We start from the raw sequence: 27,732 nt of genomic DNA, 5'->3' as shown, positions 1-27,732 counted from the left end.
CTGAAGTTGTTAAAACTAAACTGCAATATCTTTGTATTTCACTCAGAGGAAATACTGAAGGCTTTTCAAAGGCCCTCAGAGTCTAGGTAATCTAGGTCACTATCCTCCACCGTCCTCAGACTCACCCACTACTCTCGGCCTCCTCACGGCTCTCACTAGATGCTGTTCTTCAGACACTCTAGATGTGCCCCTGCCTTAGTACTGTTTCCCTACCTGTTCCCTCTTCCTGGAACATTCATGCTTTACATGCTAGTTTAGTTAACTCTCTCACTTCTTCCAAAGTCTCTGCTCAAGTCTTACCTTGGCAAAGGTGGGCAAGCTGCACCACCCAGGTTGCCTTTCATACTCCCACATTGTACTTTTTCTCTTTCTTTAAAAAGTGCTTAAAACCTTTAAAAATATGCTTTAATTTACTTATTTTCAATGTATTGCTTATTCCCTTACTTCTCCAGCTTGAGTATTTCAAGAGGACAGAGACCTTTACCTGTTTTGTTGAATGCTGTATCCCAACCACAATACCTGCCACACAGCAGCCACTCAGTATATACTGAATTAATGAATGACTACAGTTATTGTACAGCCACTTGGTGAACTGAAAAGTCCAACAATACCAAAGAAAGATACTTTTAATTTGGTACATTAAAAAGTGTATTTTAAGTAATCAATTCTGATTTATTTTTTAGTACAATGAAGTTTCCCTTGTACAATGGTGTCCAGTGCAATTTGGAGCTTAATTTCTGAAGGTCCACACCAACAGTGGCTAGAGAAAGGAACTCCATTCTATGCATGGTGTATGAACTTATTAAATATAAGTTAAGACTGCAATATGAACATTCTCCACAAGTTTCCTTACACTTCTTTTCATTAAGAAGGCAGAACTACTCTTACAAAAAATTATATCTTACCGGTAGATCAGTGAAAGCAATACCTAAAAAAAAAAAAAAAAAAAAAAAAAGGCATTAGAAGATGGTTTTCAAAGGTGACAAGTTGAATTTCTAAAGGAAAAAATTATAAACCTAAGATCTAGAATAATAAGACTCTTTTTTTCTCAATAACATTAACATAGGCCTCAATGGATGCTTTCTCCTTTCAAGATCATTATTATCCTTGTCACACAACAATTTTATTTCTAGGGGACTGCTATTGCCTCCAGGATTTTTAAAATGGTTTTAGATTTATCTTAAAAGCTATGTTAGAAAACATAAAAAAACTGGCTGCCAATTAGTAAACATCTGATTTTTGACTTCCTAGTAATTTGGGGGGCTGGGTGGGGGAGAGAAAGAAGAGATATTCTGTGACAGAAGAAAAGGGAAACAATGGGCAGTAGAGTATTTCTATTAGTTAAAAATTTTTTCTTATATAGGTACATTCTTAAATAACTTTTGATTACTGTGGGGAAAAAAATCAATTCTTCCTTTAAAGGATAAAGACTTATCCTTCGAAAATTTCTCTTGAATGTCCTCTGATAGTAATTCAGCAGTCACATTCCAAACACACTTGCAAAATGGCACTATCTTTGGAATAAGTCTACTGGCATCCTAAAGTGACAATTACATAATCTCCCTTTAAATATTCAAATATATTACTTAGCTGAAAATAAAATAATAAATAAACCAATCATTTCCATAGGACCTATTTATATGTTTAAAGAGATTGCGCTCTAGAATAACAGAAGGAAGTGGTGTTGGTAGATCGGTTAATCTCAATTCTTCCAATCTGAACACATATTAAAACAAAACAAAAAACCCACACCAGAACCACTACCTCTAAGATGCTGATCACCATCTAAAAAATGAGGGCATTTCCTTTAGATTATCTTAAGGCCTTTCCCACTTGAGATTCCTTGACTAATTGTGCTGTACCATCAGAAAATACAATTATCTGACTCTATTAAAGTAATAAAGTTAAAAGACAGACTATAAATTTCTACTATATATATACATTTTTAAATGAATGTGTAAAACTCATGCTTTGTAGTTAAAGTCCTGTTTTTATGACTTTTAAAATGACTAGTATGACTAGCAAATTCAGGTTGTTTTGTCAAAAGGAGAGAAAAGCTGGAGATTCCTCCTCCACTCCCCATAAGACATACTTAGTACTTTTAGTTTCATTAATAAATAGAAAGCAAAGTGACTGTGGGTCAAACAAATATGAAAATTTATTCCAAAACTTTCATTAAACTAAAAAGAATACAGAAAACAATAGTGAATAGAATATTTTAGTAGAACACTACCATCCCTATCTTTACCATTTTCATAACATAGTAGCCTAATCAACTTTTTTCAAAGGTGTCTATTACAAAGATTGTCTAAATTTATATTGTTTTAGCAAAAATTCCTTTTTTTTAGTAATTACTGAAATTACTCTTACCAAAAACTGTAATGAAAAATCCAACTTAATTCCATAGAATAACATTTTTGAACATGACCAAACATAGCTACCAAAGGCTATACAAAAAGATGCCACTTTAACAAGATTATATAATTATTTAAATTTTACACAGAAAACAACCTTTTCACATTTCTAATTTCCTTATTTACCAAGAGGCTTTTTGAAAAGCAACCTCCAAAAAATGAATGATATTCAATAAAACAAAGTAAAAAATTTTTTAATTAAGTTAACCTACATACTGAAATGTTTCTCCTTTATTTTCTCAAGTAAAAACCTTTCCATTTCTCTTTAATGGTAAGTAAATATGTATTTTGAAAACCTTCATGAGACAGAAACTAAAGATACGTCAGCTTTTGGGTAGAAATTATCCACTTTGGGAAGTAGAAAGGAACAGTATCTGAACAATATTTTATCTTCTAGATGCTAGAATCTAGACCAGGATAAGCCCATTTCTATAAAGGGCCAGAGAGCTAAATATTTTCCACTTTCTAGGCCAGATGGTCTCTGCTGCAACTACTCATTTCTACCATTATAGCAGGAAAGTAGCCATACACAGAACACAAATGAATGGGTGTGGCTGTATTCCAATGAAACTTTACTTAAGGAAACAGACAGACCTATTTAGCCCATAGGCCATAGCTTCCTGACCTCTATTGGAAAGGAATTAATTTTTGCTCGCTAATGTTTTACCACTATATCCCAGGCACCTAGCACAAAAGTAGGCAAATAAGGATAGTAAACAACACTTAGTAAATATTATGTGCCAGGCAATCACTTAAGAACTTCATGTACACCATTTCAGTTTACTCTAATGACCTCAATAAGATAGGTATTATAAATGATCCTATTTGACAAATGTGGCATGGAAGTGTTAAGTAACTTGCATAAAGTCACATGGCCTAAGCCAGGAGACAAACCCCAGCAACTAAAGAAGCCATATATTTATCACTGTTATTATATTGCCTTTCTATGTGCTTAATAAATATTAAATACATGAATGAATGAAGCCCAATGTTCCAGATTTACTTAAAATTAGAATGTGCTTCAATTATTATGCAGTCTTTTCTTGAAAAGCATCTCACATTTTTAAAATAGTTTTCTTATTCAAGAGAAAAGTTTACTTTAATATGTTTGTGAAAATATAACAGGAAAAGAAAATGAAAGCACATTACCTATGATCCTCCCATCTCTCAAATAAAATTTCTTCTCTGGAATAAAGTTTAAAGAACTGTAACAAGACTAATCTTGGTTTATAAAATATGTTTTCTTCTGCATTTCTGAACCAAAGTCATACTTAAAAGAAGACTTCTCCTGGTTTAAGACCTGAAATATCTTAAGCAGTCTACCAACTAAGACTATCCCAGTTGACTGCTGTGGTTAAGTCAGAGCTAGAATACTAACAACTAGCTCAAGGGGCTGTACCCTTCTAGAAACCAGATGGTCACAACAATCAAAGCACAAATACACATTTTTTGGATGGCATCCTTACATCCTTAATCAACATTCTTGTACTGATGAGAATATAAGGATCTTTTTTGACTTGGGACAGCCTTTAAGTCAGATAACACAGGACTTCAGAATCAATATTAATAATCAAAAGGAAAGTTTTAGGCTGAATATAAATTTGAAGACACTAACTTTACATTAGAATATGGTGAGACACTAAAAAGAATACCTACTACCAATGTAGCCAGAAACTTACAATTTTCCACTTTGAAATGACAGAGTTATTGTGTTATATATATTAAAGAACACCCACTATATATATAAGCATATGCTCTGCAGTCTCATTTTAAGTACTATTTATAAGCAAACAGCAATGTCTGCCTTCTTGGTTGACTTGGTTTTTGTCTCCTTTCCCTTTACCTCATTAGAAACAATATGCTATGAATCAAGGCCATTTCAAACAGTAAAAGTAATGTGAAGCCTTTCATTTTTTAAAGGATCAGTCTTGCTATCCTTCATACTTTGTAATACAAAACACAAAAACAAGACTTCTTAAAAAAAAAGGCATATAACAATCATATACAAGTTTAAATTTGAAGTGCCACAGGAGCATATTCAATTAAAAACCCCAATTTTCTTTTAGTCTTGAAATGAACGGGTTTCTTCAAGTTTTCATTAATCTATTTCTCATTTTTGCCACTTGTCTTTTATCCTTAGAAGTTTTGTTACTTGCTTGCTTTAATTCTGCTTCCTTTTGCAGAACTGACTTGCAATTATTCTTTATCAAACTTCGTTGGGAGGCCTGACTCTTTAGTACTTTAGTATGTCAATGTCCATTTGGTTGGTAGCTTTTCCGTCCTTTGCTATGAGCCCCATACTGTACTAAAAACTGAAAGCCCTATTTGTTTTAGCACCTGTTACTTAGAGAATTGGATCATACTGTGAAGGGCTTTATTTAAAGCTAAGCAGAAAATACTAAGCATTCTATTACTAGAATAAATATGTGACCACAGGGAGCATTTCTACAGTTATTCCTATATATACGATACAATGTGGCCTTCACTGAATACAAATTGATACTATTTCCTCAACTTCCACCTGGAAGGGGGAAGGAAATCATTTCCAGAGGCATCTGTTTATAAAGGAAAATTACATAATATCACCATGCTGTAAATACAATAATTACAATATTTGGTTATTTTACATGCAAACCATTATCTTAGTACCTAAACTATGTCCATTCTTGGTGTAGAAGCAGGTATTGTTGATAAGGTTAACACAACAGCCAATGACATCACCAGTTGTAAAAGTTGGTCCGTAAGGTTGTCCCGTTCCAGAAGAGCAAAATGAATGTCCATCATCCCCATGATAACCATATGAATGTTTATCCCAGCCTAAAGAGAAAGTTCTGGTATATTTACAATGAAAAGTAAGATTCCTCTGTACTAAAGCTTTTCACTAAGATGACATGCTAACAAGATCATTACAATAAATAGTACAAAAATTCTCAAATGTACACTGAAATTCTGAACAATTACACTACATAATTTCTATATTACAATATTGTTTACAACACTAAGGAAATTAAATACATCACACAGAACACTAAAACACACATATTAAAGAGAGAACTCCTACAAAACAAACAGCAAGACACTTTTCAAGCATATTTCCTTTGTTAACAGAACAAAAGGAATTTTGCTTTTAGTCTAAACACACACACAGACACCCAATTTAACACAAAATTTTTCTATTTTGCTTTTTATTTTCTGAAAGTTTTCCCCAAAATTAGTTTTTAACATTTATAAATAGGATACTAGAAAATGTAATGCAAGAATCCCTTCCATCTGATCAATGGTTCTGGGAAACAGTTCTGCCATCTTATTCATACCTTCTTTAGTTTACTTTTAATATAAGCCTATGTTCCAAGAATATTAAAGAACTGAAAAAAAAGGTTGAATGCCACAAGTGTGTTGGGTAGCAAGCAGAACCAACCACATTAAGACATTTAAAGCAGATGGTAAGACTATATACTACCAGTTAAAAATACCAAAATACAAAACACAAAAAAGCATGGAATATATAATTATAAATAGCATAACATTTAAATTTATTAAAACTATTCAGCTTCCACTTTGAACTCACAGGTGATTAAAAACATAGACAGTACCTGGTAGTCTATTCATGTTTACACCTTGAGCAGAAAGACCAATTCCCATGTAACTGTTTAAAAAAAAAAAAAAGAAAGGAAAGAAAAGCAGGTTATTATAGTCGTATATATGTAAATTACCAAACACACTCAAACATTATCAGAACCAAGCCCAAGTTAAGGTAGCTACAAAAGAGATATTACACTTCATTAAAGAGCTAAAGGAGCAATATTAAGCAACAATAAAGCCTAGATTCACAGCAAATTCCTATAGTAATCAATCACAAATACACCCAAAATATTAGTGATGATGTGCACTCTTACAATTATAAAATCTTTCCAACTTATCTACAAATAAATATTTAGGATTAAGACTGCTAATAAGAAGCACAGGATAACTTACAGGGAATAAAAAGAAACATCAAATAAGAAACATCAAATAAGAAACAAATGTGTTTTCAAAAGGACAGTAAAAATCTAGACCACAAACTCACAAAACAAAAAGGGACATGGATACGTATTTGGAAAAAATGTCCAATTCATATAAAAACATCTCAAATACTTAACAAAATAACATAATAAAATTATAAAAGAAAAAGCGTGTATCATATGGTGTCTATATATTGGTTTTCTACAAGTGTTTTGGCAAATTGACAAAACTGACCTAATAAACTAGGGACTCTTAATTACTAATTTATGAAACCAGAAGAATAAAATTATCTTCACAAAGTACAAGAGGAAAAGGCAATTTTATGGTATGTGATTCATTTTTACAAGCTCATAAAGTATTAATAAAATCTGATGTAGTTCAAACAAGAGAAAATAATAAAGCAATACATTTGTTAAGTATTGAAGCAAAAAGGAAAACTAAATAAACAGCAAACTCAATCCAATCTGTTAAGAGGTTAATTAACTGTGTTTGTATCAAAATTTAAAAAGGCATTTACCAAATTTCAGCTACCATTCCTAATAAAAACTCAAGTGAAATAAAATGGAACCACTTAAATATGACACACTTTTTTCCAAATTTAATACAATAAGCAAGATACTCAACAGCAAAACACGAAGCCATTTCCATTAAAATCACAAACATGGAAATGCCTACAACTGCTAAACATTACTGTCAAGGTTTTAGATAATAAAATAAGAAAGTTAAATAACCAACATAAATATGAAGATATGAAATAACCTTTATTGTACTTGCTATGATTATTACATAGCAAACTACAGATCTACTAAAAGATTTTAGAACCAATTATGTATTTTGGCAAAATGAATAGATAAAAGGAAAAGATTTTAATTTCTCTTCTAGTAATAATCAGCTAGAGAAAAGAAGTGTGCATAAATATACTAGTCACAATAAAGAAATCATAAAACAGGAATAAAGATCTCAAGTACGGCTCAACAATGACATATTAACTACAGACACCACAGAAATACAAAGAAGTATTAGAGAATGCCATGAAAAATTATATCCTAACAAACTGGATAACCTAGAAACAATGGACAACTTTACAGAAAAATACAACCTTCCAAGACTGACCCAGGAAGAAACAAAATCTGAACAGACCTATTAACAGCAATGAAATTGAACTGGTAGGCAAAAAATTACCAAAGAAGAAAATCCCTAGAGCAGATGGTTTCACCACTGCATTTTATCAAACATTCGGATAAGACCTAATACCCATAATCCTTAAAGTTTTCCAAAAAGTAGAAGAGGAGAGAATACTTCCAAACTCATACTATGAAGCCAGCATCATTCTAATACTAAACCAGGCAAAGACACCACATAAAAAGAAAATTACAGACCAATATCTGAGATAAACATACATGCAAAAATACATAACAAAGTATCAGCAAATCAAATTCAAAAGTACATCAAAAACATGATTCATTATGACCAAGTGGGATTTATACCAGGGATGCAAGGATGGTACAATATTAGAAAATCCATCAACATAATACACCACATCAACAAAAAGGACATAAATCACATGATCATCTCCATAGATGTTGAAAAGGCATTTGATAAAATTCAACATCCATTCATGATAAAAACTCTCAACAAAATGAGTATAGAGGGCAAGTACCTCAACATAATAAAGGCCATATATGACAAACCCACAGCCAACATCATATTTAACAGTGAAAAGCTGAAAGCTTTTCCTCTAAGACTGGGAACAAGACAAGGATGCCCAATCTTCCCACTTTTATTCAACACAGTACAGGAGGTCCTAGCCTCAGCAATCAGACAAAACAAAGAAATACAAGGCATCCAACTGGTAAGGAAGAAGTTAAGCTGTCACTATTTGCAGATGACATGATACTGTACATAAAAAAACCCTAAAGAATCCACTCCAAAACTATTAGAACTAATATCTGAATTCAGCAAAGTTGCAGGATACAAATTAATACACAGAAATCTGTTGCATTCCTAAATACTAATGATGAACTAGCAGAAAGAGAAATCAGGAAAACAATTCCATTCACAACTGCATCAAAAAGAATAAAATACCTAGGAATAAACCTAACCAAGGAAGTGGAAGACCTATACTCTGAAAACTACAAGACACTCTTGAGAGAAATTAAAGAGGACACTAATAAATGGAACTTCATCCCATGCTCTTGGCTAGGAAGAATTAGTATTGTCAAAATGGCTATCCTGCCTAAAGCAATCTACAGATTCAATGCAATCCCTAGTTCAAAATACCAATAGCATTCTTCAACAAACTAGAGCAAATAGTTCTAAAATTCATATGGAACCACATAAGACCCTGAATAGCCAAAGCAATCCTGAGAAGGAAGAATAAAGCTGGGGGGATTACACTCCCAACTTCAAGCTCTACTACAGAGCTACAGTAATCAAGAAAATTTGGTACTGGCTCTAGAACAGACCCATAGATCAATGGAACAGAATAGAGAGCCCAGATATAAACCCACATATATATGGCCAATTAATATGCAATGAAGGAACCATGGTAATACAGTAGGAGAAATGAAAGCCTCTTCAACAACTGGTGTTGGCAAAACTGGACAGATACATATAAGAGAATGAAACTGGACTATTGTCTAACTCCATATACAAAAGTAAATTTGAAGAATCAAAGACCTGAATATAAATCATGAAACCATAAAACTCTTGGAAGAAAACACAGGCAAAAATTTCTTGAATATAAACACAAGCAACTTTTTCCTGAACACATCTCCTCAAGCAAGGGAAACAAAAGCAAAATGAACAAATGGGACTACATCAAACTAAAAAGCTTCTGTACAACAAAGGACACCATAAGCAGAATGAAAAGGCAAACTACAGTATGGGAGGATACATTTGTAAACAACATATCCGATAAAGGGTTAACATCCAAAATACATAAAGAACCCACACCTCAACACCCAAAAAGCAAATAACCCGATTAAAGAATGGGTGGGGGATCTGAACAGACACATCTCTGAAGAAGAAATTCAGATGGCCAACAGGCACATGAAAAGATGCTCCACATTGCTATTATCAGGGAAATGTAAATTAAAACCACAATGAGATATCACCTCACACCAGTTCAGAAAGCCAACATCCAAAAGACAAGAAACAACAAATGCCAGCAAGGATGCAGAGAAGGGAGAATCCTTCTACACTGCTGGTGGGAATGTGAATTAGATCAAACATTGTGCAAAGCAGTATGGAGCTTCCTCAAAAAACTAAAAATAGAAATACCATTTGACCCAGGAATTCCACTCCTAGGAATTTACCCTAAGAATGCAGGAGCCCAGTTTGAAAAAGACATATGTACCCCTATGTTTATCACAGCACTATTTACAATAGACAAGATATAGAAGCAACCTAAGTGTCCATCAGTAGATGAATGGCTAAAGAAGATGTGGAACATATACACAACAGTATATTATTCAGCCATAAGAAGAAAACAAACCCTACCATTTGCAAAGACAAGTATCAGATGATTTCCCTCATTTGTGGAGTATAACAACAAAGCAAAACTGAAGGGGTAAAACAGCAGCAGACTCACAGACTCCAAGAAGGGACTAGCAATTAACAAAGGGAAGGGAGGGAGAAGGGGGATTAAGGGGCATTATGATTAGCATTCATAATGTAGTAGGGTCATGGGGAAGGCAGTATAGCACAGAGAAGACAAGTAGTGACTCTATAGCATCTTACTAGGCTGATGGACAGTGACTGCAATGGGGTGTCCAGCGACTTGATAATATGGGTGAATGTTGTAACCACAATGTTACTCATGTGAAACCTTCATAAGATTATACATCAATGATACCTTAATAAAAAAAATTTATTAGCCCCCTCCCAAATGAAATATTAAAAATCATAAACAAATTGGTATACCACATATCTGGATAACATGACAAATAAAAATGGCAAACATTCTAAAATTAATACATGTATGTAATTAAAGATAGATTACAAGTACATTTTTAAAACTGGGAATAATGGTTTTAAAATTCCTATGTAAAAATAAAGATGTGAAAAGACAAAATCTTAAAAATAATAACTTAGTTTTTGTTCAAGCACGTATTAAAACTCAGTGTTAATTCACAAAAGCAACATTACTAATAACAGCAGGTGTCAAGTGAAACAAGAATGACAAAACATTAGTAAACACTTAAATGTCTAGTCAAGAAGACTAAATTTAGTTTGTATTTTGATTCAGTCTCTTTGTTCAAAATACAATGTACAATGTAAATATTAAAAACAAACAAAAAAAGAGTAAACAAGGCACAAGAAAATCTTTGAGAAGAAACACAACCCTCTGAGCAGGGAATCAACTATGACTTGCAAAGCTCTGTGTCTATGAAGACTCACTGTTGTGTAAAATGTTCCCCTTTCTGAGGAAAACGCCCCACAAGGAGCATCAGCCCTGCTCACTGCTTAAAGCCCAAGACTGAAAAAGGCTTCCGCTCCTGAGGAGGATAAGCAACTACTGATACCACCTGTTGTCTTGGCTAAGCTTACTGGACACTGTGGCCTAGCTCAGGGGAGAGGGAGCACGGCAGTCTCCTGACTAGCACCTGAATGCAGCTGCTGAGTGGATCAGGGACCTATCTGCAATATTCCCGTTATCACCTTGAAGAAAGAATGTGGATATTCTAACATAGACCTGGTTTCTATAAGGAGGCTCAGGAATAGAAAGCAAGTACAAAAAAGGACATAAGTAATAAAGAAAAGTACAGAAAAGGAGAGATGAATGATAGAGAAAAATTTATGCTTTCCAATCAAAATGAGGCTGCAAAACAAAATTCTAAAATATACCAAAAATATAAATAAACCCAATGAAATATACAACTAGAACACAATTCATTCTAGTTGACATTAATCAATGGACAGTGTGATCAAAAAAATTTTTTTTAGGTATATTCAAAATTATTTGACATGAAGACAGGAAAACATGCCCCCTATTCAAGAGAAAGGAAACAGAAGAGAATGACCCTGACATAGTCAAGCAGCTGCAATTAAATAATAAAGAATTTAAAGCAGCTATTGTTATAATGCTCAAGGATATGAAGGGAAATACGCTTGTACTGAATGAAATGACAAGAAATTTCAACAAAGAAACAATCACAAAGACCTAATGGAAAATCTGGAGCTGAAAAATATCTGAAGTAGGTATTTACTGATGTACTTAATGGCACATTGAAAATGGCAAAGGAGTGAACAGGAAGACAGAACTAATCTGAAACACAGAAAAAATACTGAAAGAATAAAAAGAGAGTCCCTGGGGTATTACTGAAAGGCCTAGTATACATGTAACAAGAGTTCCACGAGGAGAAAAAAAAGAGAATGGGGGAAAAAAACTGAAAAATTCCCCAAACTCTGTAAAAGAAAAAACAGACTTTAGAAGCATGGCAAACATCAGCAAGTTACATACAAAGAAAAGCACACCTAGGTGCCAATCACAGTTGAATTGCTTAAAACTAAGAATAAAGACAAGACATTGAAATCAGCTAAAAAAAAAAAAAAGATGTATTACTTTCATAGGAAATACCAAACTGAAAATTCATTGACTTCTCACAAAAAAAAGTCCAGAAGACCACAGAACAAAATATCAAAGTGCAGAGAGGAGGGGAACCCATGCTATACCATGACATTTGAGTTCCTTAAAATCATACTATATATAAAATCATGCAAAACCCACAACATTTATGAGAAAAACAGAGTTAAGACACAGCATTCCAAAACTTCATCAGTAACACATAAAAAAAGAGCCTAATAAAAACTTGAAAAATTAAATAAAAATGTCTTTAAATGTTACATTCTTAACAAAAACAAATGCTACCATAAATACGGCACTTTATACTGAAAAAGTCCTGAAGTTTACTTGGGGAAGTGGGTGGTTAAAGGATTGCAGCTAGTTAAGTTATTGTGAAGTGATGGAAGAAGAGTTACTTGCAGAGGAAAATTTGTAACACCAGATGTTGATGGGTGTGGTGCATAACACACTGAACCAACAAAGCTGGTAAATGTTTGAGGTGTTACACGACATACAAACACAAGCTCAAATTCAACAGCAGTGAGAGAGTGGCAAGATTTGCTTAAATTCATGGACAAGAAATTTATTACTGTGCTATTATACATCTAGAAAGGGAAATGAACACCAAGATGTTTCAGATTAATACAACAATACAGGTAATTTCAAATTACACATTGTTAAGCAAATAATAGTTGTGCCAAATATCAAATGAAAAGAGACTAAGAGGACTAATTAGTGTAATTCCTATTATAGGAAGGTTTAGGTCTACTATCTTGTTACTTCTCCAATCTGTTCTCTCCATTCTTTTCTGTTTTCTATTTCCTATTTTAGTACCTTTGCTATTAGCTTTTTCCTATACATTTTGGCACTGTATTAATGAGTACCATAAAAGTCTTTTTAAAAAATCCACCTTTAATATATTATATTCTTGATTGAATTAGTACATTTATCACAAGCTAACAACTCAACACACAATTTTTAAAACCCTGTTTTCCTCCCCCCCAATTTTTTGCTGCTTCTTGTCATGTTTTACCTCTTTATACATCACAAACTCCACGAAAGAGTGCTGCTGTTAATGCTTTACATAGTAAATGCTACTTACTTAACCCAATTGATTAACAACACACTTCTCACTATGGAAGCCAGAAGGCAGTGGGAAGACATAGTAAAAAAGCTGAAAGAAAAAAACCATAAACCAAGAATTCTATATCCAGCAAAACTATACTTCAAAAATGGAGAAATTAAGACATTTCCAAATAAACAAAAACAGAATTTGTCACTAACACACCCACACTAAAAGAAATTAAGGTGGAAAAGAAAGCAAATGAGACAGTAGTAACTCAGATCCACACAAAGAAACAAAGAATAGCAGTTAAAGACAACTGTAGAGGTAAACACAGAAGACAGTGTAAATCTATTTGGGTTTGTAATTCTTTGATTCTACCTAATTTAAAAGACAAAGTAATAATTTTAACTCCCTGGATTAAGCTGTATAAAGACATAGTTTTATGAAAATAATAGCAAAAAAGAGAGGTGAGAAAAATGGAGATATTATGCAGCAAAGTTTAATATACTATTGGAATTAAATTGTTATTAATCCAAATTATACTGTTTTAAGATACTAAGTAGTCCTCCACAGTAACCACCAATAACTAAAATGTACAGAAAAGAAACCACAATGAAATTAAAAGGTACACTAGAAAATATCTACTATAAACAAAAGGAAGCAATGGAAGAACACAGAAACAAAAAGACATGACATATAAACAATAAATATCAAACTAGCAGATTAAGTTCTACCTTATCAGTGATTAAAAACTAAAAGAAATGGATAAAATCATCCAATCAAAAGGCAGAGTTTCACTGAATAGTTTTTTTTTTAATACAATGACATGTTGTTTACAAGGAAAATTTTAGATTTGAACACACAAATGTGTTGAAGTAAAAGATAGGAAAAAGGAAAGAGTAACTACATGAAAGCTGAAACAGCTATACTAATAGCAGACAAAATAACTTTAAGACAAAAGTATTACAATATATTTTATCATGATATAATGGTCAGTACATCAAGGCATAAAAATTATCCACCAGTATGAACCTAATAACAGAGCCCTAAAATATTTAAAGTTATAATTAAAGAATTAAAAGGAGAAATATAATTCTTGATAGTGGTTGGAGACATCAATAACCCATTTTAAATAATAAATGAAAGAACTAACACAAGATTGACAAGGTAATACAAAACCTGAACACAACCGTAAGCCAAACTGAACCAATGGATGCCTATACAACCTCCAGCAATCATGGTGGGATATATATGCTGCTCAAATGCACACAGAAGATTCTCCAGGATATATATCAGGCCAAAAAAATAAGCCTCAATAGATGTAAAAGAACTGAAATCATACATGGTATATTCTTTAACAACAAGGAAATTAAACTGGAAATCACAAACAGAAGGACATTTGGAACATACACAAAATGTAGAGACTGAACACACTCATAAAATCAGTGCAATAAAGAAATCACAAAGGAAATTAGAAAATACTTAAAAATTAATGAGAATGAAACACAACACACCAAAACTTAAGTGATGCAGTTAAATAGAGGGAATTTATGGCTGCAATTGCCTATATTAAAAAAGAAACATCTCTAATGAATAATCCAACTCTCTACACCTTGAGGTACTAGAATTAAAGAACTAATAAACCCAAAGCAGACAATAAGAAGGAAATAATAAAGATCAGAGCAGAAATAAATTGAGAACAGAAAAACGATGGACTTGATGAAATGAACCCAAAAGTTGGTTCTACTAACCAAGAAATAAAAAAGACTCCCATTACTAAAAATCAGGCATGGAAGAATGGATATTACTGCCAAACTATGAAAAGATTATAAGAAAATAAAAAGAATGACAAGAAAATACTATGAACTATATAGCAAAAAATTATATAACCTACTTAAAATGGACAAATTCCTAGGGAATCATAAACTTCCAAAACTGGATAAGCAATCTTAAAACTTTCCACAAAAAGCCCATGCTCTGATGGCTTCACTGGTGAGTCCTTTCAAACATATGAAGATATCACCAATCCTCCTCAGACTTCTCAGAAAGTCAGGAACACTTCCCTAACTAATTCTACAAGACCAGTGTGGGGGCCCGGCCTACGGCGGAGGCTGAGCCCCACTCTAGCTGGACAACGCCCTAAAGATGGCGCCTGCTTCCTGCTCACCACCCTTTCCCCTCTTCCCTGTTGGGGATTGGCCCAGCTGACTTCCGTACCCGTGCACAGCTCGTGCTGCCCGCTTAGAGTGGCGGGAGACACCTATCCGCTTAAAGGTCACGCACGATACTGTCCCGGATTGGTTGGGTGACTGAATATAAGGGAGCCCGCGGGGAGGGAGAAGAGCTTCCCGACAACTGCTGTAACCACCGTGAGAGATTAGACAATAAAGCCAAGAGAAGAATCAAGACCTTGGGCGTGTTGCTTCGGTCCCTGAAGGGTCGCGACAACCAGTGTTACCTTGTTGCCAAAGTCAGATAAAGACATCACAAGAAAATGAAAGGAAAATATCCTTTATGAACATAGAAGCATAAATCCTCTGCAAACTCTAGCAAACCAAATCCAGCAACACACAAAAAGGATTATATATCATGACCAAGAATAATTTATCCCAGGAATACAAGGTTGGTTTACAAACAAAACCAATATAAAATGCACCATATAATGAAATAAAGGAAAAAGCCATACAATCAGCCAACACTGAAAAAGAATGAGACAAAATCCATCACCCATTTTTGATACCACCCAACAAATTAGGAATAAAAGAGAGCCTCTTACCCTGATAAAAAGCACCTATGAAAAATACCCATAGCTAACATCATACTTAATGGCAAAAGACTGAACACTTTCCCCTTAAAATCATAAATAAGAAAAGGATATCCTCTTTCACCTCTACTCAACATAGTACTGGAGGGTCTAGCCTGGGAAAAAAGGCAAGAAAAATAATAAAAATTGTCCAGATTGTAAAGGAAGGTGTAAATATCCTCTATTCACATAAGCAGTTTTGTATATAAAAAAATACTTACCAAAAAGCTATTAACATTAATAAGTTCATCAAGATTGCAGGATACAAGTTCAATAAGCAAACATAAGTTTTATTTCTACACACTAACAATGTACAATTTGAAAATGAATTTACGAAAACAATTCCATTTACTATAGATTAAAAAAGAACCAAATATCTAAAAATAATTTAACCAAAAAAATTGCAAGGCTTCAACACTAAAAATTAGAAAACATTATTTAAAGAAATTAAACAACACTTAAAACAAATGGAAAGAAAACCATGTTCATGGACTGGAAGAATTAGCAGTGTTAATCTTGTTAAGATGGCAATACTCCCCTTATTAATCTAAGATTCAAGGCAATTCTTATCAAAAGTCTAATTTTCTTTTCTGCAAAAATTGACAAATTGATCTTGAAATTAATATGGAAATGCAATGGGGCCCAGGTGAGCCAAAACAATCTTGAAAAATGAGAACACAATTGGAGGACTCACCCTTCCCAATTTTAACACTCACTATAAACTCACAGTAATCAAGAGTGTATTAACTGGCTTAAGAATAGACATATATTAATGCAGTAGAATTGAGAGTCTAGAAATTAACTCTTACACGTTTATGGTCAGTTGATTTGGACAAGAGGGACAATTCAATTCAGTGGGGGAAAGAATAGTTTAACAAATGGAGCTGGGACAAGTGAATGTATGTATACCAAAGAATGAGAGTGGATCAATACCTCACATCATGTACAAAAATATAACTCAAAATAGATTAAACAACTAAGAGCTAAAACTATAAATTCTTAGACAAAAATATTAGAGTAAATCTTCATGAGTTTGGATTAGGTTTCATAGATGTAACACCAAAAAGACAAGCAAAAAAAGAAAAAGACAAGACTTCAGAAAAATTTAAAACTTTTGTGCTTTGAAGGATACTGAAAAGTAAGTTAAAAGCAACTCTCAAAATAGGAGAAAACACATGCATATTATTTAGCTGATAGTTGGTTTCTATCCAGAATATATAAACAACTCTTACAGCTCAACAATAAAAAGAAAACCCAACTAAAAAATGGGCAAGAACGTAAATATTTCTCCAAAATAGATAAACAAATGTTCATCCATGTTATTAGTTATTAGCAAAATACAAATTAAAACCACTATGAGATCTCACTTCACACACTCTAGGATGGCTAGAATCAATAAGACTTGTGTTAGCAAGGATGTGGAGAATTTAGAACTTCAACAGTTTGTGTAAATGTAAAATGCTGTAGCCACTATGGAAAACAGTCTGACAGTTCCTTGAAATGGTAATCATAGAGTTTATGACCCAGCAATTCAACTCCTAGAAATCTATCCAGAAGAAATGAAAAGATCCGCACAAAAAAATTACACAAGTATTTGTAACAGTATTATTCGTAAAAGCCAAAAAGGCGTTGTACCTACTGATGAGTACATAAACAAAATGTGATATATCCTTACAATGGAGCATTATTTGGCAACGTAAGGGAATGGAATACTGATAAATGCTACAGCATAAATGAACCTTCAGAATATTATGTTAAGATAAGTAAGTCAGAAACAAAAAATGGATGATTCCATTTATATAAAATGTCCAGTATAGGCAAATCCATAAAAGAAAATTGGTAAGCGGTTATCAAGGACTGAGAGCAGTGACTACTAATGGGTATAGGATTTCTTTCTCAGGTGATGAGAATGGTGTAAAATTAAATAGGGGTTAGGGTTACAATTATGTGACTATACTAAAATCTAATGAACTATATGCTTCTGAAGGGTAAATTTTTTTATAGTATGTGAATTACGTCTCAAAATGCTCATTAAAATGTAGATAAGAACTGCTGGTTTTAGCTCTAATACATAAAGAGCATGGAATCCCACACTCAACAAGAAAAAAAGTTGAACTTAAATGCAACAACTCTCTGTGCATTTTACAAAGAATCAGAGCTTACCAGGAGCAAGAGCCTCTGAAGATAGTAACTGGTAAGACTATTTTATAAAGGTAACTCATGAATTACTGCAGGCTGAATGTAAACAAGCTTGGCTTTAAAACTCCCATGGGGACCAGTCTTGGCGAAGCCTCTACATTCTCATATGAGATTTTCCTTCAGAAGCCCTACCAAGTTATCACCTGGGAAAAAAATCCTTTCTAGTTTTGGGCATGAGGAAAGGAAAAGTTACTATTTTGAGAAATGCCCAGAGCAATCTGTTCTCTTTAACATAGGCCTGCCTTCAAGGAAAACTACTTTTCAGAGCCTTATTCAACCTAGAGAAAAGGCAATTAGACAACTCCAGTCCCAGCTAACCTTCCTGACTGAAGTAAGGGGGGAGGGAAAAAAGGCTAGAACTCACCTGAAGACCACAGGCTAGGTACTCTGGTCCACTGTAACTGAGATGTAACCATAGAATTATAGAACATTTCCAGAGTACCTTTCCACCACATCAACAAGGTTCTGGTATAATAACCGTAGATTATAATTTAGAGAGCTGTAAGATACAGACTCTATTTAAGGAGTTGCTAGGGAAACCCAAAACAAGGAAGACAAAAATAAGAGAAGTAGAGAAAATTAAAGCCTCTGACACGTACAAACAATACAAACACCTAGCAAACATTAAACACATATTAACTCCTAGCCAGATAATTACAAAACCTCACAGTATCTATTTACCTAAGTTCCAATTACCCAATAAATCATGTAAGTTTTCAACAGAAATTACACTGTATGCTAAGAAGAAAGAAAAATTACATTCTAAAGAGACAAAGCAAGCATAACAACCAAACTCAGATATGGTAGATATTTTGGAATTATCAAACTAAGAATTTAAAGCAACTGTGATTAATATGCCATGGGCTATAAGAATCAAAACAAATGATAGAAATAAAAAGTGCTAACATACAGGAAGAATGGTTTGGATGGTCATCATTAGACTAAACACAACTGAGGAAACAATCAGTGAGCTTGAAGTTATGTCAGTAGAAACTGAAATCCCCAGAGGAAAAAAGAATTTTAAAAACCTGTAATAGAATGTACAACTATATTTGCAGGAAAACTCTAAAAGGTGGAACACACACATAACAGTGATATCAGAGAAGAAAAAGAAGTATTTTAAGTAATAATGGCTGATAATTTTTCTACAATTAATGATAGACACCAAACTAAAATTCCAGAAAGCTCAGAAAACGCTATGACAGATACCAAAACACCAACACCTAAGGTGTATATCATATTCAAACTGTAGGAAGTCAAAGAGAAAATCTTGTAAAAAAAAAAAAAGCTAAAGGACAAAAAACTACCTTGCCTATATGAAAGAAGGGTAAGAATTACATTAGACTTCTCTTCAGAAACTATGCAAAGAAGAAGAGACTGGAGTAAAATATTTGAACGTTGAAAGAAGAACACTTCCAGTCTAGAATTTGATACCCAGCAAAATTATCCCACAAAAGTTAAGGACAAATAAAGACTATCAGACAAATAAACACTGAGAGAACTGCCAATAAACAAGCTTTGAAAGAAATGTTTAAGTTGTTCTTTAGATAGAAAAGACACAGTTGAGAAACTCAGATCTACATAAAGAGAGTCAAAGGAATAAATGAAGATACATCTTTGATTTTTCTTCATAATCTTAGATAATTTCAAATTAATGACAGTAACAGTGAATTCAGTAACTACAGTTTATGGTTAAAGTGAAATAAGTGAGAGCATTATTGTAAGAGATGACAGAGAGGAATTGGTTATAATCGGTTATAAGGCTACCTGTAAAGTGATAAAATGTTATTTTAAAATGGACTTATATTTTAACTGAAAATATCTACTGCAAACTCCAGGGCAATTATCAATACAAATTTTAAAAGAACTATCATTGATATCGTAAGATAGGAGAAAAAATGCAATCATAAAAAATGCTTAATTAAAACCAGTGAAGGAAGAAGGAAAAGATTTTTTAAAAAGCAGCAAGGAACAAATGCAATGAATAGAAAAGTTACAAATAAAGTTGATATCAACCCAACTATAAGAAGTCACTTTAAATGTGACTTCTTTTAAAAGTCACCAATTTAAAAGCAGAACTGACAAAGTGGATAAAAAAACAAGACTCAAGTATATGCTGTCCACAAGAAACCCACTTTAAATATAAAGACACAGATATATTAAATGTAAAGGGATGGAGAAAGAAATACCATGCTGACACTAATCAAAAGAAGTATTAATATTTATTAATGTAAATGAATACATTTTAATTTAAACCAAAGCAGATTTCAGAACACAGAAAATTACTGCAGAGTATTACATAATGATAAGGATTTAAAAATTCTCAAAGGATATCCTTAATGTTTATGGACCCAATAACAAAATACTAAAAGATCTGAGACAAAAACTGATAGAACTGCAAGGAAAAGTAGTTAAATACACTATTATAATTGGACACATCAACAAACCTGCATCAGTAACTGGCAGTAAGGATATAGTCAAATTCAACAGCACCATTAGCCAATTAGACTTCATTGACATGTACAGGATACTTCATCTGGTAAACAGCAGAATGAAGTTCACAGAAGTTTCACTCAGACCACATTCTAGACCATAAGACTTTTAACACCTGAACGAGTTTTTTAAGTTGTAGCAATACAAATATGCTCTCAGATTCCAATAGGATTAAACTAGAAATCAATAAAAGATAGCTGAAAAATCCCAAATATTTAAGATTAAAAACACACTTCTAAAAAATGGGTTGCAAAAAGTGTCTTAAGAGAAATTTTAAAATATTTTTGGACTGAATGAAAATGGAAACATGACTCACCACAATTTGTGGGATGCAGTGAAAAAAGTATGCAGGGGGAAGTTGCAGCACTGATATCTTATTCAATTTTTAATAAGATATCACTGATATACAATCTTACAAAGGTTTCACATGAGCAAAATTGTGGTTACAATATTCCCCATATTATCAACCCACCTCACACACCCCAGTGCAGTCACTGTTCATCAGCGTACTAAGATGCTATAGAGTCTTTACTTGTCTTCTTCGCAGCACTGAATATTATTATCTAAAATGAATAATTTAAGTTTCCACTTTAGGAACTAGGAACTAAAAATATAAAACTAAAGCAAACAGAAGAAAAGAAATAATAAAAATTAGAGCAGAAATCAATGAAATTGAAAACAGGAAAACAGAAAATTATCAAAACTAAAAGTTGGTTCTTTAAAAGATCAATAAATTGATAGACCTCTAGCCAAGCTAATCAAGAAAACAGAGAAAAGACAAATTACTAATATCAGAATGAAAGAAATGAGTAATTATTATCAATTATTATCAGTAATTATACCATTACTGATTCAATGGACAATAAAAGGATAATAAAGGAATATTATCAACTCTACGCCCACAAATTTGGTAATTTAGATGAAATGGACAAAAATTCCTTGAAAGACATTATCTACCAAGATTCACAGCAGGAGAAATAGATAATCTGAATGAATATGCTTCTACATATTCAAGAAACTGAATCAATAACAACCTCTCAAAAAGAAAACACCAAACTCAGATGGTTTAATTGGTGAATCCTATAAAACATTTAAAAATAAATGACACAAGTTGATCTCTTCCAGAAAATATAAGCATACAATGGCTCCAAAGTCATTTTATGAGACCAGATTACACTAGTACTAAAAACAGATAAAGGTATCACAAGGGAAAACCATAGACCAAATATCTCCCATGAACACATATGTAAGAAAAGTACAACAAAATATTAGCATATAAAATCTAACAACCAAGTGGGATTTATTCCAGGTATATGAAGCTGGCTCAACATTTGAAAATCAATATAATCCATTTCAATAGGCTAAAGAAGAAAAAAATCACGTATGATTGTAGCAGATGCAGAAAACCACTTGACGAAACCTAATACCCTCATTCATATTGACTCTCGGTAAACTAGGAATAGAGGGGAAACTTCCTCACCTAGACAAAGAACATCTACAAAAAAAGCTACACCTAACACACTTAATTGTGAGAAACTAGATGCTTTCTCACTAAGACTGAGAACAAGGCAAGGAAACCTCCTTTACCACTCTTACTCAACATCATAATGAAGTCCTAGAAGCTCAATGAGAGAAGAAAAGGAAATAAAAGGTATAGAGATTGGGAAGGAAGAATAAAACTGTTTTTGTTTGCAGCTGACAAGAATGTCTATGCAGAAAATCCCCAAAAAACTGACAAAACACACTCGGAATTAATAAGCAATTACAGCAGGCTGCAGGATACAAGGTTAATATGCAAAAGCAACAATTTCCCATATACTAGCAATGAGCAATTAGAATTTGAAATTAAAAACATGATGCCATTTACATTAGCACCAAGAAAAAGGAAATACGTAAGTATAAATCTAGCAAGATATAAACCAGTACAAGATTTTTTATGGTGAAAATTACCAAACTTTGATGATTATTTGGTATTGTTAAAATGTCAGTACTTTCCAAATTGATAAATTGATATTACAGATCACAACATAATCCCAATCAAATGCCAAGCAAGTTACTGTACAGATATTAACAAACTGACTCTAAAGTTCATATGGAAAGGCAAAAGATCCACAAGGGCAAACAATATCGAAGAGGAGAACAAAGCCAGAGAACTGACATAACCAAACTTGAAGACATAGTGCAAATTTACAGAATTCAAGACGGCATGCTACTGCCATAAGAGAAGACAAATAGATCAATGGAACAGAAGAGTGGAAAAAGGAGTCTTTTCAACAAATATGGTGAACAATTAGCCACTTGCAAAAGTGAATCTAGACACAGACTTTACACCATTCACAAACATTAACTCAAAATGGATCATCAACCTAAATGTAAAACACAAAATAAAATGTCTAGGACACAGAATCAGAAAAAACACAGGTGACCTTGGGCCCAGTGTTAACTTTTAAATATAAAACCAAGAGATCTGTGAAAAAAAATTTGGTAAGTTGGCTTAAAATTAAAAACTCTGCTCTTCAAAAGACAGTGTTAAAAGAATGAAGGCAGCCACACACTGGGAGAAAAATAATAGCAAAACATGTATCCAATAAAGGACTTGTATCTAAAATATTCAAAGATGTCTTAAAATTCAGCAATAAAAAAACAACCCAATTAAAAAATGGGTAAAAAATCTGAACAGATACTTACTTCACCAAAGAAGAACTATACAAATGGCAAATAAGTGTATGAAAAGATTCTTAAAATCATATGTCATTAGGGAACTGCAAATTAAAATAATGATGAGATACCACTACACACTCATTTTTACAATGGTTAAAAATCCAAAGAACTGGCATACCAACTGCCAATGAGAATGTGGAGCAACAGCAACTCTTATTCATTGCTGGTGGGCATATAAGTGGTATAGCTACTTTGGAAGACGTTAATTTGACAGTTTCTTACAAAACTAAAAATAGTCTTACCATATGATTCAGCAATCGTTCTCTTAGGCATTTACCCAAATGAGCTGGAAACTTATGTCCATTCAAAAAACCTGTACATGAATGTTTGTGGCAGCTCTATTCTAGCTGTCAAAAACCAGAAATAACCAAAATGTCCCTCAATGAGTGGATAAACAAAATGTGATACATCCATACAATGGAATACTATTCAGTAATAAAAAGAAACGATCAATCAAGCCATGAAAACAGAGGGATCTTAAAACACATATTGTTAAGTTTTAAAGAAGCCAGTCTGAAAAGGCTACATAGATGCTTTGTGGTTCAAATTATGGATCCTCTGCAAAAGGTAAAATTATGGACAGTAACAGAAGTTGCCAGGAGTTTGGCAATGGAGGGTAAAGATGGGAGGGATGAATAAACAGGTGCACCAAGGACAATGAAACTATTCTGCACGACACTGTGACAGTGGATACATGACATTACATATTTGCCAAAACTCATGCAACTGTACAACACAGAGTGAATCTTAATGTAATCTATGGACATTAGTTAATAATAATGTATCAATATTGGTTCACCAATTTTAAATGTACCATACTAAGGCATGCCTTTCACAAGGGAAACTGTGGGGGATGGAGAGGCACACGGGAACTATACTGTCTACTTGATTTTTTCTGTAAATCTAAAACTGCTCTAAAAAGCAAAGTCTATTAATTAGGGGGAAAAATCACCATAAACAAATATAAAGAGCAAACAAGTTAGGATAAACATTCCAGTATATTTAATGAAGGATTATATTCTTAATATACTGTATGCTTAAAAACACTGCGAGGAAAAAAAAGAAAAAGGTTCACACATCACAACCTATTTGCAAGTATCTACTGTGCAAACTTGATAGGTAGAGGAAGAGATGATTCTGCAACTGAGAAGCCACCAAACTTTGGCCAGGCCCTGCAAGAGTCCCTAAAGCCTTAAAAACAAAACAAACCTATGTGGTCATTATAAATACTGGTATAAAAGTACTATTTAATAAAATGTAAAGACATAAGACAATGGGGAGGTTAGTGTTATAAAACAGGGTGTACATTTGTTGGAAATGTAGTAATGTTTTCCAAAAGGATAAATATGGAGGGTAGATTGGCACTTTCAAGTGAAAAATGTTAATTTTTAGCAGTTTCAAAAAGACTGGTGAGGTGGACAATTCTGTCCTATAAGACTGGAGTTAGCTTTCAATTTATAAGCTAATCGATTAAACCAATGACTTAGCTGAAACTCAAAAGCAATTTTGTGAACATAATTTCCTAATACAAATGTTTACATTTCAGAAATAAATAAATTTCAAAGTATATTAAATGTTAGCTGTTCAGTAAGCATTTATCCAATGGGCATAATGGTTATCTATAAAATTCCTTACTTGATGTTTAATTTTAAAATGTCAAATTTTTAATAGTTTCTTCATGTTACTCCAGCTACAAGAGGGATCTTTTTGTCTCACAAGACTTGAAAATAACTTAATACCTTTGGAATAAAATGTTTTATTTCTGCCAAATGGCAGAATGGCATGACTGTAATGAAAAAAGGCTCTTAAGAGCACCAAAAGATAATTATTGCTGCAAGATACACTGGTGTATGTTTATCTACCTATTTCTATTACAGAAACTCGGGGCATTGAATCTATGATTCATAGCTACCAGTTTTAAACATTTTAAAACGATAAGATCATACATCCATTTCTTCTTCATGTGGAAGAAAAAATGGACAACTACTTCCAATCATTAAGTGAACTGCTGATATATATACCCAACCGGTGATTTATATGGCTGTGCTAGAAAATTAAACCAAAAACATTTCATCAGAACTTGCAGATGCTCTTGTGAAAATATTTCAGTTGAGTTTTCTAAAGATGCATTATTACAGGGTTAAAAGAAAAAGGCAACCACTAACCTAAAGGTTTAAGAACTGATTTAAAAGTAAACGAAAGAAAAACAACTGTCTAGAAAGCTCAGGTTCTAAAAGATAATGAACACCTCAGAAATTATAAGATCAGAGTATAAACAGATGAAATTTCACTTGGCCACTGTGCTAGTCATGTTTTATTTTCTGTATTTTATATGATGTTTGGACATCTTAAAAAGCTTGCTGGCTAGGCAGCAAGGCTAGCCGTTTCTGAGAGACAGCAAAGGACTTGCTCCAACCATGCCTTTCAGATACAAATCAACCAATTCTGAGTCTACAGCCCCAGCCATTTCCTTAGCTAATTTTCAACAATACAAGCTAGAATTTCCCCTACTCTAAGTGACCCCAGGGTCAGGTACCAGACAAGAGACCAAAGCCCACTGGAATTGTTCAAACTCGACAATCCTAAACTGTTTACCCCGCCCTGACTTGTCTTTCCCAAGGAAACCCCAATGAAGACTCTGGCCTAGGCCTTTGCCCACTGCTGTCTTCTGCTAACTGACCAAAACCTGGTGCTTCCCCTGTGATCCTGATTGGCATGTATGACCCCTCCTCTGGGGCCTGAGTATAACAAATGTCTTTCCAAGCGTCCTTATTTCCTTCTGTGGCCACAACAACTTTACCATATCCAAACATGTACATTCTTGGAACAGCCACTATTAATAAACAAAAAGAAATTCAAGAATAGGCACACCCAAAATATTACAAATTAAGTACTAATCACTAATTATCTGAGCCAAGAGAATTGAAGAAATTTATCAATGAAGTAACAGAAAACAGAAGTACTTCTCAGAATTATTCTTCAAATCTAAAGCATTAATTTTGACTTGTCTGTGACACAAAATTTTGTTCCAAATTTAACTCTATGCTGACAGCAAAGCAGCTACCTCCTTTTTCAGTAAACTCTCCTTTCCACTCTGTTAATTCTCTCTATGTTGCCACCCCTCCACACCTCTTCCCAAAGCAGGATAATGGAAAACAAAAAGTAACAGGCTCTACTTCTTGCCTCTGGAAAATCCACAAGAATATGCATCAACCCTCCAGCTGCATATTTCTCCCATTACCTCTCAAACAGCTATATAAATACACAATACCTTAAATTAAGCACCTTTGGCCTTCAGCTATCCATTTAGCCTGTCTTTTTTTTTAATTTAATTTGTTATTAAGGTATGATTGATATACACTCTTATGAAGGTTTCACAAGAAAAACAATGTGGTTACTACATTTACCCATATTATCAAGTCCCCATCCATACCTCAATGCAGTCACTGTCCATCAGTGCAGCAAGATGCCACAGAGTCACTGTGTGCCTTCTCTGTGCTACACTGTTCTTCCCGTGATCCCCCACACCATGTGTACTAAACATAATACCCCTCAATCCCCTTCTCCCTCCCTCCCCACCCACCCTCCCACAATCTCCCCTTTGGTAACCACTAGTTCCTTCTTGGAGTCTCTGAGTCTGCTGCCATTTTGTTCCTTCAGTTTTGCTTCATTGTTATACTCCACAAATGAGGGAAATCATTTGGCATTTGTCTTTCTCCACCTGCATTTAGCCTGTCTTTTAAGTAATAATTAAATAAAACTCTAAGATCAACAAAAGCAGAATACTAGTAGTTTTGACAGTTCCTCTAATAGCTCTTCGTCAAAGAATCTCATCTGTAGTTTATCACAACACAGAAGCACAACTTGGTGTCCTGACTTTTTAAAGGGACTTGTTACAGTGTTAAATGTAGGGTGAAAAAAATAATCCATCACATTATGTGCATAAAATACATCCTACTTTTCACCTCAATGGCACTAAGTTACTTATGACTCTTAATGAACTGAAATTATCATTGATAAAATTTATATTATACTCATTTAAAATCCTCTTATTCTTCAGCATGGCCCTACAAAACTGATTAACAAAAACATCAACTCCAAATTATGCACATAAGTTAGTAAGAAACTGCTTCACTTTTATAAGCTTTACATGTACTATCCATCATACCAAGTGAGGTGTACCTATAAAAAGTATGGAGACTGGGGCGGGGGGTGTATTTTATTCTCTGGTCTTTCAGCAATAACATTTCTCTTCAGAAGTGTCAGAACTTAAACTTCACATTGGGTCTTTAAGACCTTTTCATAGGAAGTCTCCAATTATTAGTATAAATAAGTGGGAAAGTAGTATTTTTATTTGCATCATATACGAATTAAAGGGAAAAAAATTATATCAGAAATGAAAACAAACTGAATGGAACACAAGCGTGAACAGACCCCCATACAGGAAAAGAAGGAACAAAATGGAATA

General features: G+C 33.5%; 1 protein-coding gene across 2 annotated transcripts in view; it reads right to left on the bottom strand.

The window, feature by feature from the left end:
* Positions 1-27,732, bottom strand: part of RANBP9 (RAN binding protein 9) — a 100,601-nt gene that overhangs the window by 30,531 nt on the left and 42,338 nt on the right. For both annotated transcript variants that reach the window (XM_037011064.2, XM_073224954.1), the window contains exons 3-5: positions 6,008-6,060; positions 5,064-5,231; positions 906-928 (exon numbers count right to left, since the gene is read on the bottom strand). In XM_037011064.2, the coding sequence (XP_036866959.2) occupies positions 906-928; positions 5,064-5,231; positions 6,008-6,060 (244 nt within the window). The remainder of the gene's footprint in view (positions 1-905; positions 929-5,063; positions 5,232-6,007; positions 6,061-27,732) is intronic.

Source organism: Manis javanica, chromosome 16 (assembly GCF_040802235.1).
Source record: "Manis javanica isolate MJ-LG chromosome 16, MJ_LKY, whole genome shotgun sequence".
NCBI classification, from domain to species: Eukaryota; Metazoa; Chordata; class Mammalia; order Pholidota; family Manidae; genus Manis; species Manis javanica.
Note: the sequence above shows the minus strand (reverse complement) of the source record. Positions and strands in the feature narration are given on the sequence as shown.